The sequence below is a fragment of the Ochotona princeps genome, chromosome 18 (genome assembly GCF_030435755.1).
Source record: "Ochotona princeps isolate mOchPri1 chromosome 18, mOchPri1.hap1, whole genome shotgun sequence".
Lineage (NCBI taxonomy): Eukaryota > Metazoa > Chordata > Mammalia > Lagomorpha > Ochotonidae > Ochotona > Ochotona princeps.
In genome coordinates, this window is record NC_080849.1 from 10,735,962 (window position 1) to 10,754,791 (window position 18,830).

General features: G+C 40.5%; 1 protein-coding gene across 1 annotated transcript in view; it reads left to right on the plus strand.

Annotated features, from left to right (window-relative positions):
- Positions 1–18,830, plus strand: part of PIGN (phosphatidylinositol glycan anchor biosynthesis class N) — a 97,425-nt gene that overhangs the window by 33,040 nt on the left and 45,555 nt on the right. The window contains exons 13-18 of the mRNA XM_004579455.2: positions 5,201–5,279; positions 7,609–7,785; positions 14,593–14,732; positions 16,394–16,493; positions 16,596–16,688; positions 17,574–17,665. Of these exons, the coding sequence (XP_004579512.2) occupies positions 5,201–5,279; positions 7,609–7,785; positions 14,593–14,732; positions 16,394–16,493; positions 16,596–16,688; positions 17,574–17,665 (681 nt within the window). The remainder of the gene's footprint in view (positions 1–5,200; positions 5,280–7,608; positions 7,786–14,592; positions 14,733–16,393; positions 16,494–16,595; positions 16,689–17,573; positions 17,666–18,830) is intronic.

Below are 18,830 nucleotides of genomic sequence, written 5' to 3' on the forward strand. Positions count from 1 at the left end.
CATATTTTGAAAGATTCTGGAAATAATCAAAGTCTTGAAAAATCCGCTCTGACAAACAGTTAAAACTGGTCAAAACAGAAACTTAAAACTAAAATTGGGTCCAGTGGGTGTTGGTGGTCTGCCAAGGATTGACCACCAGGTGGAGCTACAGGACTAGAAAAAGCCTAAAAGCTTTGGCTTGAGGAGAAACCTTTTCTTTTTTTAAAAAAAGATTTATTTAATTTTTATTACAAAGTCAGATATACAGAGAGGAAGATCTTCTGTCCGATGATTCACTCCCCAAGTGACCGCAACGGCCGGTGCTGTGCCGATCCGAAACCAAGGGCCAGGAACCTCTTCCAGGTCTCCCATGTAGATGCAGGGTCCCAAGGTTTTGGGCTGTCCTCGACTGCTTTCCCAGGCCACAGGCAGGGAGCTGGATGGGAAGTGGAGCCACCTGGATTAGAACCGGCAGTCGTATGGGATCCTAGCGCATTCAAGGTGAGGACTTTGGCCACTAGGCTATGGCGCCAGGCCCATATATGCCTTTTATAGAAACAAAAGCTCTGTTGCCTTTTTTTTCCTTTTGAAGAGTTATTTTATAAATTTAGAAAACATAAATTTTCACAAAACTTCAAAGTACTTTCTACTACAATGGCAAAAGACTGATTTCTTTTATTTCCTTTAGTCTGCTGTAGTTTCTTACTTAGTCCAGATATAAACACTAGTTTTAATGTGACCCTTTCTGCAACTAACTTACCGAAAAGGTCATTTTCTACTTCTACAGTGGTCAACTTTGAAAATATAATCTTTATAAATCACCTACATGTGCAGGAAAATATCTTCATACTGACTTACGACATGAAAGAACATGATTCTAAATTATTTATTATGCTGAAGAAGTCGTTCTAGTTATATTTTTTATTCTTTTTTGTGTGTATCCTCTTGAAATATCTTTTCCTCCTAACACATTTTTTAAAAATGAATTTGGACAAGTATCACTAAAATTGTGGGTCACATTTGGATGCAAGCAAATATTTTTTAGGAGAAAAATCAGAGAAAAAAGATATGTTTTAAAGGGTAGCAATTTAGGCTCTTATCTTGTACCCACTAATCCATGCTGAATAATTGAGAAAATTCTTGTTAATCCTAAAATATGGTTTCTTTTCTTCCATAGTTCAGAGTGGCTCTGAGGTGGAGATGTATGGTAGCAAATGTAACAAAAAATGTACACAGTTTAAGGCCGTATTCATTTATTTTTTCTTAGCCATAGGATGTTGATTATGGATTCTTCTAAAAGGTGATTTTTTTTTACCTCACAAATTATGAAGTACAAATATATTTCAAGCATGTTGCTCTTTAAAGTTAATTCTGTAGTAATTGATTCTCTTTTTTTTAAAGATTTATTTATTTTTATTACAAAGACAGATATACAGAGAGGAGAAGAGACAGAGACGAAGATTTTCCGTCCGATGATTCACTCCCCAAGTAAGCCGCAATGGCCGGTGCTGTGCCGATCCGAAGCCGGGAACCAGGAACCTCCTCCAGGTCTCCCACGCGGGTGCAGGGTCCCAAAGCCTTGGGCCATCCTCGACTGGTTTCCCAGGCCACAAGCAGGGAGCTGGATGGGAAGTGGAGCTGCCGGGATTAGAACCGGTGCCCATATGGGATCCCGGGGCATTCAAGATGAGGACCTAGCCGCTAGGCCACACCGCCGGGCCCTGTAGTAATTGATTCTTACCTGTAACGCTGCACAGCTTAAGGGGAAAGCTAGCACTAGATAAACTGACCTTTCTTGGGTAGAAGGTAGTGTGGGTTTCCTCAGCTTTCGCACGGCAGTCATGCCTTCCGTCTCCATTGCTGGTGACAGAAAGCCTGCAGGTTTATGGAATCACGGCAGTGCTTTTGGGGAGTCCTATTACGAACTATTTTGTCATTGGGTTTTCCACCTGCCTTGTCTTTCAAACACAATTTGGTTTTTCTCATCAACTACAAACACTGTCCTTGCTTCTCACAGTGTTTGTTTTTTTTTCTAATCCCCCATATTTTTAGTTGTTCTGTAGACTTTTTGGGGGGAGGGAATACACATTTGACCAAACATACAACATTTTCATAATTACTGAGATTTTAAAGCTTTTCTCTGCTGTGTATACTTTTTTGTGTTCATGTCCCGTTATGTTTGTGTCCCGTGATTCTTTCAAACATTTTGAAATTTATTGTATTTGGGAGGTAGACAGGGAGAGACAGAGTCAGGTTATCCTTCTGCTGGGTTGCTACTCCCCCAGGTGCCCACACCAGGCAGTCATGGGCTCTTCTTGGCCCGACCGAGGCCAGAAGCTGGGCACTCAGCTGGCTCTCCTGCATTGGTGGCAAGGAGCCTGCTACTTGAGCCATCCTCTGCTGCTCCTGGGATGTGTGTCGGCAGGAGCTGAGTCGTAAAGGGGCACTCCAACGTGGGCTGGAGGTATCACCAGTGATGTCCTAACCACTGTGGCACACGCCTGCCCTCCTCCCTGGGTATTCTTTGTAAGGGCACAAGAGCCAGTTGATGCTGCAACTGTTACAAACCTTTGAAGTATAGATAGCTTACCATTACTATCCTTAGTTGTACCAAAACCTTGGATTTTCACAGGAAAAATTGTTATAAGCCTAGAGAAAACTGGAAATAGTCTCAGTGTTTAAACTCTTAGATAGCAATACTTAGCATGCTTTCTTTAAAAGGAAACTTTTTTTGCAAACATAAGTCTTTGTAGTTGGCAGGCACGGTGGTGTAGTAGGTTAATTATCTGCCTGCAGCACTGGCATCTCATGTGGGCATAAGTTTGTGCCCAGGCTGCTCTACTTCTGATCCAGTCTCCTTATGGCCTGGGAAAGCAGCAAAGGATTCCTGAAGGCCCTGGATCCCTGCATCCACGTGGGAGACCCAGAGAAGCTTCTGGCTTCAGATCAGCTTAACCTCGGCCCTTGCAGCCACCTGGAGATGAACCAGTGGGTGAAAGACCTCTCTCTCCTCTTTTTACATCTGTATTTCAAATAAAAATAAGATAACTCTTTCAAGGCATCTTCATAGCAAGCAAGTCAATTTACTTCTCAAAATAAGAACAGCTGGTTAAGGTCCTCTGCATTAGCAGCCGAGAACACATTCTCATCCCTGAAGCCTTCTCTTTATGACATTAAATCATGAAGCTTCTGCAGCCGTCCCTTAAGGAAAGTTAATTTTCCACCTTTTAATTGATCTTGCTTCTGTTCTGGATCTTCTCCAAATCTGCCTGTCCGTGTTTTGTGCATCAGCCTAGAAGTACGGAAGCGCTAGGCAGACACAGTCATTAAGTGCAAAGCGATAAAAGTTCGTGATTGGAGTCTAGTACTACAGAAGAAATACTAGTTGAAATAAAAAATAGCATCCAACATGAAGGGAGTTAAGTAGAAGTTTATATACATGATCTAGGAGTTTTAGATTGCAAATTTTCTGACCATTCATTCATTCAAATACAACGGATTCCCCCCAGAAGGTAATGACCTCCAGTGACAGGCTTCTCTGTCCCGTGGAATAAGCAGTCTATGTCACCGCATGTGCCAGGGTGATGCCACCCCAACAGGCCTCCCTGTCAGTGGGAAAAATGTGGGAAAATATGTGAATGCATTGCCTGACTGGGGTTGAGGATGGCTTGTTGGGTGAATTCCAAGGAGTTGTGCGCACAAGAAGCTGTGGGCCTAGGCCTGCAGGTGAATTGCCTAGGCCTGCAGGTGAAAAGCTTCCCAAGCTGACATGACGCCTCTAGTGGTCATTTTAACCTGTTTTTCTTAGTATTCCTTGAGGTCTTATTGTAGAGCTTTAAATCATCTCTCAGTGTGACTTTATTCTCTGTGTCCCAAAGTGTGAAAGAAAGATACCTTGTCTTTCTCAAGGACATTTCAGAATTCTATGTTAAATGAAACTGAAAGATTAGTTTGGGTGTATGTGTATTTTTGAAGTCCGGGCATATACCATACACCACTACCACCCCCAATTAATGTATCATCACTTATAAAATGTACTCTGTACATTTATAAAATGTACTCTTCAGAGACCATCGGAACCAAGTAGAAAGAAGATGATGATGCTATGTGGGGCCATATGAAATTGCCAGCACTTAACTTAATAGCTCCTGACATACAATTATGATGCAATCTAATATTTATTTAAATAACTTTTTGTACATTAAAAAATATATTTGCTATATATTTGCTGTAGGAAAGTACATTTTAGTTAATCAGTGAATGTTTGGATTTACATTTAAACTGAACTAGATAATTGAGTCTCTGGTTATATTTCCTCGGTTCCTGTGCGCATAACTGAATACCTCTAGATACGGATAATCTCAGATTACGCTATGTTGCCTGGGAATTTCCCCCGTGTATGTTATAGTATGTGAGTGGTGAATAGGGTTAAGTAATTCACTAACTAGCACTGTTGGTTAGGCTTTGCTTGGAACTCTTTCATGACAGTTCCTAGACCCCGTCTGCATCGGGCAGGTGCATCAATGGATCTGTCCTCTCTGCCACATTTGCTCTGAGTCTGGGAGGGCTGTGATGGAGTTTACTCCATGCACCAAGCATTCTATTGATTGCTTTGAGCTAGTCAAAATTTCTTTGCTATCACCTTATAGGCCTCTTCATAATGATGAATTATGTGACTTCCATCCAGGAGGTTTTAACTATAAACTACATCTTGCAAAATGTTAGGGGCTGGGATGATAGCTGAACAGCTAATCCTCCACCTTGTAGTGCCAGCATTCATATGGGCACTGGCGCTAGTCCCAGCTGTTCCGCTTCCAGTCCAGCTCCCTGCTTAGGGCTTAGGAGGGCAGCAGAGGTCAAGTCCTTGGACCTCTGCACCCATGTGGGAGACCTGAGAGGGCTCCCGGCTCCTGGCTCCTGGCTCCTGGCTTGGAATCAGCTCAGCTCTGGTCATTGCAGCCATGTGGGGAGTGAAACAGCAGATGGAAGAGTCTCTCTCTCCGTCTCTCCTTCTCAAATAAATCTGCCTTTCAAATCAAAACAAGTAAATCAATCTTAAAATTTTTACAGTTAGCAACAATACAATTTTACCTGGTTTATTTCTTTCATTTTTGCTTTGTTTTCTCAATTTTCATGTTTTTTTAACTAGAAAAAAGAAAAGCAAGAAAAAATATAATTGAAATGAAGAAATCACTTTAAACCATCTTTTTTTTTTTTGTAGATTGCTCACTGATTCTAAACAGCTTGATATTTTAAGAAAAGCAAGATCTTTTATAAAAGAAGGAAAGTTTGATGAAGCTGTAAGTACAAACCTTGTAGACATAAATAACTCTTTATCGCTTCCGGGAAGGGGGACCTTGGAGAGTGCAGTGAGCAGGCCAGGGAACATTCTAGATCGCTCAACCAAGGCATTTCCTGAGGAGCTGTGGCAACATTTTTTATTTCAGAAAATATGACTAAATTTTTCCAGGTGGTCATTGTACTGTTATTATTTTTAGAAGTGAGAAAATACATTCCAGTTTGCTGTCATTCTGCTTATGTATAACATTTTATAACACTTCACGTTGGTCATTTGGAATTATCCACATATGATTAGTGATTCTCAGGGAAGGTTTGATTCTTCCCAACTCCTACCCCACTATATTTTTTGTTACTTTTTTGTTGTTAAATGGTCATGGAATTGTAAAGTGGGAAAGAATTCTATTTTATTTTGTAAAATTGCCGAAGTAATCAGCAATTCATGCATTTCTAATGCTTATTATTATTATTATTATTATTGGCACTGGATGCTAAATCTGTCAAGTTAAATCCCAGAACCACCTGGAGAGTGCATAATCTGGGAGTAGGAGTGGCCTAGAAGAAAAATAGTGGGCTCCTCCCTCTTGGGTTACCACTTCCACTGGAGAGTATGAAAACCAGGCCAGGGGCAGGGGTGGCTAGGCAGAAGGGCACCTGCCAGCATGTGTGTGGGCTGGATTGTGGAGCTGGTTAGGTTGAACTAGGCTTCAAGGCCCGTTGACATGTGTGAGAGCTGAATGGGATGTGGGACAGACTGTACTAGGCTGCTGCACATAATGGCAAGCACAGCAAGCAGGACAGGGTGTGGGCCTGGTGGAGGTTATTGTGGGTCGCTCTGACTAGGCTGCAGCTCCCACTGGTTTATGTGAGGACCAAATGTGTGCTGGGCAGAATCAGGCTGGACTGCAACACCTTTTGGTTCCAGTGGAAGGTAGAGATGGAAACAGAACCAACCCAGCAACTGCAATCACCAGCTGATTGGGGCGATGGACTGTACCGGGCCCTGTTCTTGCAAGTACACACAAGAATCTGGTCTGGGATCACCTCAGACAGTTTCTTTGGGGGTTTCCCCAATCGAACTGCCGGACTCAGTACCCTAACCATGAAGAGAAGTGCAGGTTCCATGGTCTGCCATCGTGTGCAAGTGCCAGAGCCAAACCTCCTAAGAGGCTCAGCCAGAGCAGTGGAGGGCATGACCAGCTGCACATGGAGGATATTGGCAGTCTATGGGAACCTGCGGAGGATACCTGGCACCGCAACAGAGGACAGAACAAATCAACTACCCCAGTCATATGTTGGCAGTGAAAAACTGGGCAAACGGAGACTCTAAGATGGACTGTGTCAATCTGTGGATTCTGCAGTGACTTCGTTGTGCTTGGAATGACAAGATTGGCAGCAGTACATAACTGTTCAACTACCAAAATCACTTGAGCAAGACCCTTGGAGCATGCCCCACATCCGGGACCTAGGGTGGGTGGGAAGCTGGGTGGAGCTTCTCCCTTGACCTCCCCCTTTACCCCAGATGTAGAAAAAATGTGGAAATGAGTCTTACCCACTTTCCTGTAGCCCTTAACCTTTTTGTGCCCTACTTAACTATGAGAAGATTGTCAAAAAGAAAGAAAAGAAAAAGGAAAAAAAATGCCTAAGTGATCAGCAATTCATGCATTTCTAATGCTTATTTTTAAAATGGTAAGGTGTTCTCTGAAATCTTACCTGTTTTAACTAGTTTGGGTAATCTAGTTTGAAGTAAGGATATGTAAATGGGGCTGTCTGCATTATTTGGCATGTCTACCAGAGTGCGTTCATTTCTTTCCTGTATCATCCAAAAGCCATTTTTGCAAAATAAATTATTTTTAAACCCTTCATATAGCATAGATGATTTACATTTAAAATGCAATTTCCTTTTGTTGTTGTTTTGTTTTGTTTTTAAGATCTGTTTGATTTTGGGCCTGGCATGATAGGCTCGATGGCTGAATCCTCATCTTACATGGGTTGGGATCCCATGTGGGATGCCGGTTCTTGGCCCACCTGCTTCACTTCCCATCCAGCTCCGTGCTGGTGGCTCATGCAAGATGAGGATTTAGCCACTGAGCCATTGCACGAGGCCCTAAAATGCCATTTCTTATGAAACTACAATTTTAATTTTGTTCTGAAACTTTTCTCATACTTTATAAGAAGCTTCTAAGTTAAAACCTTTTTTAATCCTTCATCTGCAGTTAATCAGTTTAATTTTAAATATACCAATTTGACTGTTAGGAACCTCAATTTTCTTTGCAATTTAGATTTCCCTATTCTTTCCGTGTTGATTGAATGCATTTTTTGTCCCCACAGGTGTCCCTTTGCAAGGAGCTGATTCACCTTGCTTTGGAAGGGTTGTCTTATTATCACACCTATGATAGATTGTTTTTGGGCATCAATGTTGTCGCTGGTTTTATTGGGTGGATATTGTATGTCTCTTTGTTGATCATCAAGTCTCAATCCAACCTTACACGAGGTTTAAAAGTTAAGGTAAGTTCAGAAAATATGCTGAAGGCCCTGGTGTTACTGTGATGGTCACTGGGATTAAGGAAACAAATGTAATCAAGTATAATTATAATCTCTTCGTACAATGTGTAAGTCATAAGTTAATATAAAGGCCCAGTACCTTAAGATGGTTATAAAGATAGGTGATGATTTAAATTCTGCTACGGTGTTAACGATGTCAGTTTTTTATTTGCTTTTATGACTAATTAGCATGTTGTAAGTATTCCACATATATCTAGTTAGGTGATCAGAAAATGACTTGAAACCAGCATTTTTAACTATGTGTGCAATTCAAAGCTTAGGCAATAGAAAGTGATTAAATCACAAAAGTATTTCTTTTTAATTAATGTATGTACAACCTGGAATTATTCCTACCCTATGTTAGCTTTTTATAATTTTTCAAATTACAGTTTTCCACCATCTTTTGTCTACCCTTATTTAGGAATGCATCCCCGGTTTACTGTACTTGCAGTGTAAAAGATTCTAAAAACCTATTTAAAGATACTTTACATTGCTGAGGAAATATCACAGCATGTTTGTCTTCATTACGTTAGAACTTGGAATGTTTGGCCTAGTGGTTCAGACAGCAGTTGGAAAACCCTCATCCTATACTGGGGTGCTTGAGTTCTAGTGGCTTTCCATTCCAGCTTTTTTCTAGTGTCAACCCTGAGAGGCAGCAGGTGACTTGTCAAGTATACTCTGGGCCCCGCTGCCCACATGGGAGAACTAGTTTGAGTTCCCAGTTCCCGACTGGAGCTCAGGCTCAGTCCCAGCTGTTGTGGGTAGGTGTGGAGTGAACCAGTGCATGGGAGATCTCTGTACCTCCTAAATAAACAACAGATACATAGATAAAACAGATATGTCTATTTGTATCTATCTTATCTATAGCTAGTTAGATATAGATAGATATACGGATAGACAGATAAAAATGGAAGAAGGGATAGACAAACCCCTAGTAAGTGAACAATTTCTTTTAAAAATAAAGTTGACAAAAGCACTTTGTTGTTTTAAAGTATTCTTCTAGCTATCATTTTCCTTAGAGAGTATGTCACTTCCATTTTCTTAGCTTTATTGTCTCTAATTACAATATCCATATGCCTCCACAAGGGAATAAATCCTCATAGTGTACTTTAAATGGTAATAATCTTCAAACTTTTCCAGTCATAACTTTTCCTATTTTATCTTCCTATAGTGGGAAGGAGAACCTTAGCACTTATTCTAATTTTTAAATACTTTAATACATCTTAAATAATATCTCCTAGTCAATTTTAATTCCATAAATTATGTATAGTTGGCTAAAATAGGAATAAGTTCCTACATGGTAGGAAGACACAGAAATGATTTTTGTTAATGGATATATTAAGTTCTTAGATTTCTTTTTTTTTAAAGGTAAGTTTGTTAGTTGTTTGGGTTTTTTTTAAAGATTTATTTATTTTATTACAAAGTCAGATATACAGAGAGGAGGAGAGACAGAGAGGAAGATCTCCCGTCCGATGATTCACTCCCCAAGTAAGCCGCAACGGCTGGTGCTGCGCCGATCCGAAGCCGGGAACCAAGAACTTCTTCCAGGTCTCCCACGGAGGTGTAGGGTCTCAAGGCTCTGGGCTGTCCTCGACTGCTTTCCCAGGCCACAAGCAGGGAGCTGGATGGGAAGTGGAGCTGCCGGGATTAGAACCGGCGCCCATATGGGATCCCGGGGCTTTCAAGGCGAGGACTTTAGCCACTAGGCCACGCCGCCGGGCCCATCATCTAACATTTTACTGTATATCTTCTCAAATGTGGGTTCATTATCAGATTAATCAATAATGCACCATCAGTAGTGAAATTTTTTGGCTTATCAACCTAAACACATCATGTCCTTTGTCAAGTAACTTAGCCCTTCAGCTTCAGTTTTCTCCTTTATAATAAGATTACAATGCTTATTTCCAGTATTGCTATGGCTCTAAGGTGGCAGAAAAATTTCAAATACTCTAGAAATCTAAGAACTTGGGCCCGGCGGCGTGGCCTAGCGGCTAAAGTCCTTGCCTTGAAAGCCCCGGGATCCCATATGGGCGCTGGTTCTAATCCTGGAAGCTCCACTTCCCATCCAGCTCCCTGCTTGTGGCCTGGGAAAGCAGTTGAGGACGGCCCAATGCATTGGGACCCTGCACCCGTGTGGGAGACCCGGAAGAGGTTCCAGGTTCCCGGCATCGGATCGGCACAGCACCGGCCTGTTGCGGCTCACTTGGGGAGTGAAACATCGGACAGAAGATCTTCCTCTCTGTCTCTCCTCCTCTCTGTATATCTGACTTTGTAATAAAATGAATAAATCTTTAAAAAAAAAATGTTAGATGATGTGGGGATTACACAGAGAAAGAGCATTCAGATTCTACCTCCGAGGCGGGTATGTATACACAGCTGCCTTACCAGCAGGCGGGCCGCCAAACTCACTACACCTGAATAGACAAATGTGTGAGAAGTGATAAAGATAGTCATGTTTTAAGCAAGGAGCACTTCTTTTAACTACATGGATAATAGGAAACAGTCTTAGTGGACCTTTGAGAAAGGTTGAGATTAAGGCAAATTGAATGCTATAAGCAGAATTAGAGTGAGAATCATGTAGTATTACAGTGGCATCATGAGTATTTTTCATTGGTCTCACTGTTCTAGGACTGTGCTGCATGTGTTATTCAGGTAAATAAATACAGCATCCCTCCCAACTTGGTGATTATGATTCTCATGGATGGAGAAATTTAGAAATCTCAGGTTACATGCATTCCTCCAAAATATGTGTATTTTAAATGGCAAAATTCATAAATATGAGTGGATTTTGGGGAATTTGTTCAAAGTTCTGATAAGCAACAATATGGACAATTCAGATTAAGGCCAAGATGCTCTAAGGCTTCAATGTTAGATGGTAGCATTTATACTTTGTTTAGTGAAGTGGTGGCTATTAGTAAGGGTTAAACCTAGCAACCAAACCAGTAGGAACTATTAATTAAGAAATTTAAAAAGGAATGGGCTTAGGGGATCTGAAGTCCATGGTGGGCCGGCCCATCACTTAAGGCAGACCGGAGCTCACAGGCCGGAGCTGGCACTGTACTCCAGGGGTGAGAAGTTCTGCAGAGAAGCGTCAGTTCTGCCCCTAAGGCCTTTCACCTGACACACTCAGGTCCACTCAGAATTTTCTAGGATTATCTCTAGAACGTAGCCCAATCAATCATGGACTTGAATCACATCTCAGGATGTTTTCAAATCAAAACATAGTTAGCTGTTTGAAGTTTAGAGTCAAATTAATACATAAAACTTAGCATTACAGTTGAAGTTCATGTAAAGTATGTTGAATCCTTTGGTTTTGTTTAGAAAATCAGTCTGACTCCTGTTCGTTGAAAGTGTACCATCTAGATAATTTTTTTGTTTGTTTGGTTTTTTCATCTAGATAACTGATACAAGCTAAATCCTTCCATAGGAAGAATAACGTGCAGGAATTAGCAGCATTATTGCAGAAGGCTGTGCACATCAGCTAGCAGTAAGACAATTGCAGCTGTGGCTATATTGGAACGTATTAGTTACTCTTGGGGTGCAGGGAGGCCCTGCAGGGGAAAATCTGGCTTCTCTCTCTGTCTCTCTAAGATTTATGTATTTATTTATAAGAGCTGGAGAGACAGAGAGCATGAGCTCTTTCATTTATTCTTCACCACCCGGACGGTTGCGATACCAGGGCTGAGCCGCAGGCTTCGTCGGGACCTCCCGGGTGGAGTGCAGGGGCCCAAGCACTTGGGCCATCTTTCGTGCTTTTCCCAGGCTATTACCAGGGGCTTCTGTCAAAACTATAGCAGCTGGCTATTGTAGGCAACACCTTTACCCACTGTTTACAGTGCAACTCCCCTGCAGGTGGAGGAAGGTGGAGGAAGTAGTCCAAGAGGGTAAAGGAAAAGAATGTTCACAGAGACTTCTTTATGTCCAGTGAGGAGTGCAGGAGGTATTGACTTTTGAAGAGCTGTTAGTATATGGAAGCCATGTAGGAAAGTAAGAAAGGAAGTTACAGTAAATATTCTCCATTGCCACATGCGTCAATTAAATGCCTTAGTCAAACTGACAAGCAAATAGAATGGCCGTCAGGATTAAATTTAGTTCTGACTCCAAAGGTTGTACCACTTGTACGTGAAAATATTCCCCAGAGTATAGAGCTCATTTCGAACTTAGGGTCCCCACAAGTCGGTGCAGTGGCTCGTCTCATTGGAGTGTAGTTTGCCACAGCTCCCTTTAATTACATGCTATTCACTTGCTTTGCATTCTTGGCTTCCCCTTTGTTCATGCCAGTCCATATGCCTTTTGCTTTCTAATCAAGGATCTATGTTTTGTGATTTTTTTTCTCTCAATACTTGTATTTTAATTGTTTGGTGACATTAATTTCTAAAGCTGGGTGATTAATCGAGGCAGTCTGACATGGGAAGCTGGCATCCTGAGCAGCTTATTTTTCTTCTTTTAAACTTTATTTTTTTTGCTTTCCATTATACAGTTTGGTGTGTACAGGGCTTTCCCCATCACTCCCTTTCCTTCCTGCCCCTCCCCGACGCTGTCCGTTTTCCCGTTTTACTGTAGCACAGTCCTACGGCTACAGTCACAGTTCCAACATTCTGCGAAGTTCACATGTCATGACACTGCACGTTTAGGGAATGGTAGAGAATCCAGTCTCTCGTCGTCCAGGTATTTTTAACAGTCTCATTGGGGTGCTTCTTTTATTCAGCAGAGGAAATGTGTACTGCAGGGCTTCTTTGTTTCCCAGCACTCTAGTCTCATTGTGTCATTCACTTGTCACTATATGTATGTAGTTGTTGTCTTGTATATCTTTTTATTTTGTGTTTTGCACAGAGGTTGCCTTATGTAGAGATAACATGTTTTTGCTTTGGGAACTGGTATTTTCATTGAGCATAATGGCATCTCGTTGGGATCATTTTGTGGCAGATGCTAGAATTCCATTCTCCTCAATAGCAGAGTTGGTGTGTCACAGTTTCTTTTTTTTTTTTTTTTAAAGATTTATTCATTTTATTACAAAGTCAGATATACAGAGAGGAGGAGAGACAGAGAGGAAGATCTTCCGTCCGATGATTCACTCCCCAAGTGAGCCGCAACGGGCTGGTGCTGTGCCGATCCGAAGCCGGGAACCTGGAACCTCTTCCGGGTCTCCCACGCGGGCGCAGGGTCCCAATGCATTGGGCCGTCCTCAACTGCTTTCCCAGGCCACAAGCAGGGAGCTGGATGGGAAGTGGAGCTGCCGGGACCAGAACCGGCGCCCATATGGGATCCCAGGGCTTTCAAGGCGAGGACCTTAGCCACCAAGCCACGCCACCGGGCCCCACAGTTTCTTTATCCGTCCTGTCTCAGTGGGCATCTGGATTGTCCCCATGTCTTTGGTATTGTGTGTGGGAAGCGAATTGCTGAAGAAAGCCCTGTGGTGGCAGCTGCCACCTGTCTTGCCAGCAGGTGAGGCAAATTTGCCTCCTCTCCAGGGCCTGGCCAATCAGGTAGCACCCAGTGGACCCACGGGAAAAAAGGATATGTAAGCAGCCCGTTTTAGGCGGAATAGAGAGAGCTACAGGGAGCTACAGAGGACGGACGGACGGACGGGACAGACGACGAAGACGAAGAAAGACTGGTTGGAAGTAAAGTGGCCCTTGAAACAGAGCCTGGAGTGTCGGGTGATTTCTTCCGCGGGTACGGGAGACCCCGGGGGACCCCGATAATTGTGAATTGTGCTGCTGTGGATAGAGGGATGCAGGTTACTTTCTCTTCTCGCTGTCTCATTGAAGTGTTACCAACTTTGATGGAGAATTATGTAATTATTCCCATTTTCTGCACGGGTAAATTAAGTATCAGATTTTTTTGGTTTTGATTGATTTTGGTTTTTTCTTTGCTTATAATTTACAGAGTGGGCAAGTGTCAGAACCAAAATCTAAATTCTGGTATCCAGTTCCAAACTCATAGATACAACCTTCTGTTTTACACTTCCCCTTTATGACGTGTCCTAATTTATGTTTATTTCTTACATCCTTTCTGGTGGTATTTTATGGCAGCAGGGGAGAAGTATGAAAAGGGAGGGGTGAGGAACTTTTCAGCCCTCCATCAGAAGGTAGCTCTTGGTTTTCACTTTTTTCTTGCTTTCTTTTTTAAGCTTTGTCAAGCAAAGCAAGGGAGATGGTTGTGTTTGCCTTTTCTGGAGTTTGTAACTATTCTGTGCCCCCTTCCTAATTCCCACTTCATATCCTCTAGCTCTCACTCTTGGGTTCACACCTTCCTCTAGTGTGTGCTTTTGCTCGCCTCTGGAGTTGGCTTCCGTGCCCTTGCATTTGCTACATGTGACCCAGTGCGTCCAGGGGCCTGTCTGACCCATGGAGGCTGTCCCAAGAGACTGCGGAAGACAGGAGTAAGTGAACCTGCCATCTTTGCACAATAGAGAGAGAAGCATGGGCAGCCTGTCCCTTGAATAAATAGATTCATTGTTACAACTAAAGTTTACATACCGCAGTTAATTATGTATTAAACAGGCTTTTGTAAGCAAGACAGAAATCTCAATCAACACTTACAGACTTGTTTCTAAGAGGAAATATTTTCAGAGTTCTAATGGAAAGAAGTCATTTGTAAACAAAAACAGGACCAGCCACTTAGAATTGTCCAGTTGCAGCACTTCGTGGTGTTCATTTTTTAGCTCTGATTAATAGTTTAGTTGTGGAATCATTGAAAGAAAGAAATAAAATGTCTATTTAGAAATCACAGAGTTAGCAGTGTTTCAGTGTTTTGTTGAATTTTCAGAAACCAAGCCGTCTACTGCCATATGGTTTCCTGGCCGCTGGCATTTCCGTAGCTTTGTTTCTGCTGATTCAAGCCTGCCCCTGGACTTACTACGTGTATTGCTTGTTGCCAGTACCGATATGGTATGCTGTTCTAAGAGAGTAAGTAACACATCTTACTGCCTTGTTTACTTCCTTAACAATTAAATCTGCATTTTAAGTGCCTTCAATTTCGGTGACATAAGTTATCAAAGATATTTCTAATACCTAGACTATCAAGATCCTCTCACTTCATTTATAACTATATCACTGTTTCACATAAGTCTCCCTTTTTGCTTTACCTTCCATTTTGACTTTATTACCCTGATTTTGCAGTTATCTCATTCTCTTACTTTTGTAACTTTTATTTAAAAGATCTGGAGGTCAGTATTGTGGTGCTGCAGGTAAAATCTCTAATGTCTACATCCCATGTGGGTGCTGGTTTGAGTCCCAGCTGTTCCATCTCCTCTCCAGCTCCATGCTAATGGCCTGGAATAGCAGTGGAGGATGACCCAAGTACATGGCCCTCTGGCACCCACTTGAGAAGCCTGGATAGCTTCTGGCTCTTCCTGGTTGCAGCCTGGACCGGCCCTGGCTGGGCAGCCACCTTGGGAGTTTACCAGTGGATAGAAGATCTCTTATCTTTCTGTAACTCTCACTCTGATATAAAGAAATAAATCTCTAAAAAGGAAAAGAAAGAAAAATTTTGGAATAAAAGTAGCTTAATTGGTACTAATTATACTAGAGTAACATATTTCTACTTATCATGTCTGTCGTCTTAGATTTCAGTACATCATCGTGATTTGTAAAGAGATTTGCTTCTTTCCTTGCGTTTTTGCCTCTCTTGTTCACAATGTAGACGTGTGTAAGTGAAGGTCTGTGATAAATCCAATGTAGTGATACAATTATACAGAGATTAGTTCATATGTTTTATATGGGATGTCATTTCAATTTTTTTTTCCAGAGAAGAGTCTTAGAAAATCATCTCTTGTTCTTTGCTTATTCACTGTTGAGAATAAAAAATAAAAATACTCCTTGTGTTTGGTATTGGCTTGCCTTTCCCATGTGGAACCTTAATAGCTGTAATAACATTCTGCAGCCATTATTTTTAGTCAGAAAAAAAATCATAAGCTAAATGATTGGCCTTTTATAATTACCTGCTTAATACATGACAAATGCTAATTTTGCAAGTGAAGTATAAAATGTTCTCAGGTATGTGATACATCTTTAATGTTTATGAGTTCACATTTAGTTATAATTAGTGACGTCTTAAATTGGGTTTGGAAAAGGTTATGTAGTTCAGTTAAAAGGTGCATTAAGATTTTTCCCTAGCAAGCTTAGGAAAACTTACCTTTACTTCATTAAATTAGTTGAAATTTAATTTAAGATTATCTAGGTGAATTTAAAAAATTTAGTTTGTATATTTTTTGAGCTCATTGTACACATAAAATTTATCTTATATCTATATTTGTATATATGCATGATTAAACTAGAATCAAACTCCTTTATTGCCATAAATGATTATAAAAAACAAGCAAAGCTATGTTACCATGCTCAAACTCAGAAAATCCATTTTTCCTAAAATCCTAAATTTTTCAAAATTTGAAGTCTTTAAAACAGATCTGAACTTCCTTTGATTTTTAACAAATCTGTAAATGGACAGTTTACAAAAATAAGAATCTTGATTTTTAGCTTTTCACAAAGTTTTTATTTTTCTCTATAAGGTCTAATTTAAAAATTCAGAACAGTATAAATGATGGTTTTATAAATGCTTTTTGAAACAGATTCCAAGTTTTCCAGCACCTAGCCGCATCATCGTTGAGCCTTCCCCTGGGCCGTCTGCTTAGGCACCTGTTAGTCTTTATCCTGGGAATTGAAGTGTTAGTAAGTAATCTATCCGATTACACCCTTTTCAGATTTCTTCCCTTCTGTCTGTGAGTAGTGTTACAAGACCTCATGTTTCGTTTCTTTGGAATATTTGGCCAGGTTCTCAGTTTCTTCTACCGTCATATGCTTACGGCTGGGCTGATTGCATTTGCAGGCTGGCCATTCCTCACTCGGCTATGGTCTCAAGCGAAGGTATGAGTACCCCCTTTGATGGGAGACAGATTAGTAACTACTTTGTTTTGATATGTGTTTAACTTGAGGAATTGTTTGTCTTTAAAGTATAGGCTGTGTGCTTATATTAAAAAAAAAAAAACGTTGTTCCTGTAAAAACAGTACTTCTAAGGTTTCAATGACTGATGTAGAGTTGCATATGAAAATGAGCTAGTCTTGTGCTCATTGAAATGGTCTAGATAAACCGATTTCTCCTTTTCTGAAACACTTCTTGGATTCCTTTGGTTTAGAATTCCCTGAGCCACTCAGTTTTTACTTAGAAAAGTATATATTCATGATTGATTATTCTAAATTGTAATTGATGTTCTTTCTTTAGGTAGAGAATTATAATGTTTTTTTATTAAAAAATACTTTGTTTCTATTTTGATTCTCTATGAGAATTTAAAAATGTCCAGTTAACATGATTATTGATCATTTCTGTCTTAATATAATGACAAATTAGTTTCGTTGATTCCACTTCTGGACTCAACCATTTGACCATTGTCGTAGACCAGTTTTACTCTTGTTACCATCAGTAAACGATGTAACAAAAGCTGAATGAAGCAGTGGCTTTGACATGTCAGCCTCCAGTTTAAATCCTGGCTACTTCATTTACGTTAGGATCCTGGTATTTTCATACCTAACTTCTCTGAGCTGAGTTTCCTCATGTGAAATATTGCGAACAGTTAAACCTACTACTGAGGTTGTTGAGAATTAAATGCAATAATGCTCACTCCTATCATTACACCTACTAAACCTGCTACTCTGTTCCTGTTAAAAATGGATCTGAGAGTTTGCGTTTTTGTTTGGAGAAATCAGCATGATTTAAACTCTGAAGACAGCTTTCTGTGCCGTGATTGTTTACAGGTCACGTCGCTGAGTTGGACTTTGTTCTGTTTGCTGCTGGCCATGTTCCCACTGATGCCTGTTGTGGGTCGAACACCAGACGTCTCTCTAGTGTATGGACAACCTTTAATTTTATTTTCAGCATGATTTTTTCCCCTAAATCAACACAATGAAATTAGAACCTAACTTGGTCATGAATTTAAAATCATATGTACAATCTAGAACCTGAAACACTAGTACCAAAACATGATTTATGATGTTACTCTAAGTTCTGACAGTCATTAACGTTCCCTAGAGATGCTTATTAGGATTAGCAATGAAATCGTGCCCTGTATTAATGACTGAAAATGAAAATAACATGAATAATAATGTGAAAGATTTCCATCTTTTATATGCTGGGAATTTGGTAAAAGTTTTAGTTTCATGTGAAAAAGTGTCCTGCGGCCAAAACAAGGAAGTCTACAACCACTGTGTTCTCACTGCCTGTGCCTTTGAGTGTCCGACACTGAAAGTCTTCAAAGCATGACATGCATTCCTGACTTGAATGTGAAGGTCTCCATGGGTAGAAAGGCTGTATACCTTCTGAATTTAAATATTTTTACCTATTGTCTTTTTTTTTTTTAAAGATTTATTTTATTTTTATTACAAAGTCAGATATACTGAGAGGAGGAGAGACAGAGAGGAAGTGGAGCTGCCGGGATTAGAACCAGCGGCCATATGGGATCAAGGCGAGGACCTTAGCCCTTACCTATTGTCTTTTTTGTTTGTTTGTTTAGAATGGTTCTGAAGTGAGCTTACCAATAAGCACTTTTTTTATCAGTCCTGCATAAGTGGTCTTGACATAGTTAAGCAGAATTTATCTTATGCTAAAAGGAAATTAGTTAAATTGTCCCCATACAAATCAATATGCTAATATATGATAAAGTAGATTTGTGTTTTAAAATTATGTTGTTTCCTTTCATTTGTAGTTTAAGTTGCTCAATGATTTTTAGTTTTTGTTAAGTTGCACATAGAGCTCATGGAAACTATCTATTTGGATTCCTAGTAAGTGGAGAAATTTCTACCCACTGTTTGATCTCTCAGAGCATCTTACTTTATAAGATTACAAACCCAGCTATTGAACACATGTAAGAAGAAGAAAATTAAAAGAAAGTATTTTTCTGGGCATTTTGGTTGGTTAGCCCTTTTGATTTGTTTCTCCTAAATCAATTCCTTTTCCCTTATTCCTAATATATTTGTCTTCTAGATTCTGTCCCGAACATAATTGCAGTTCTATGT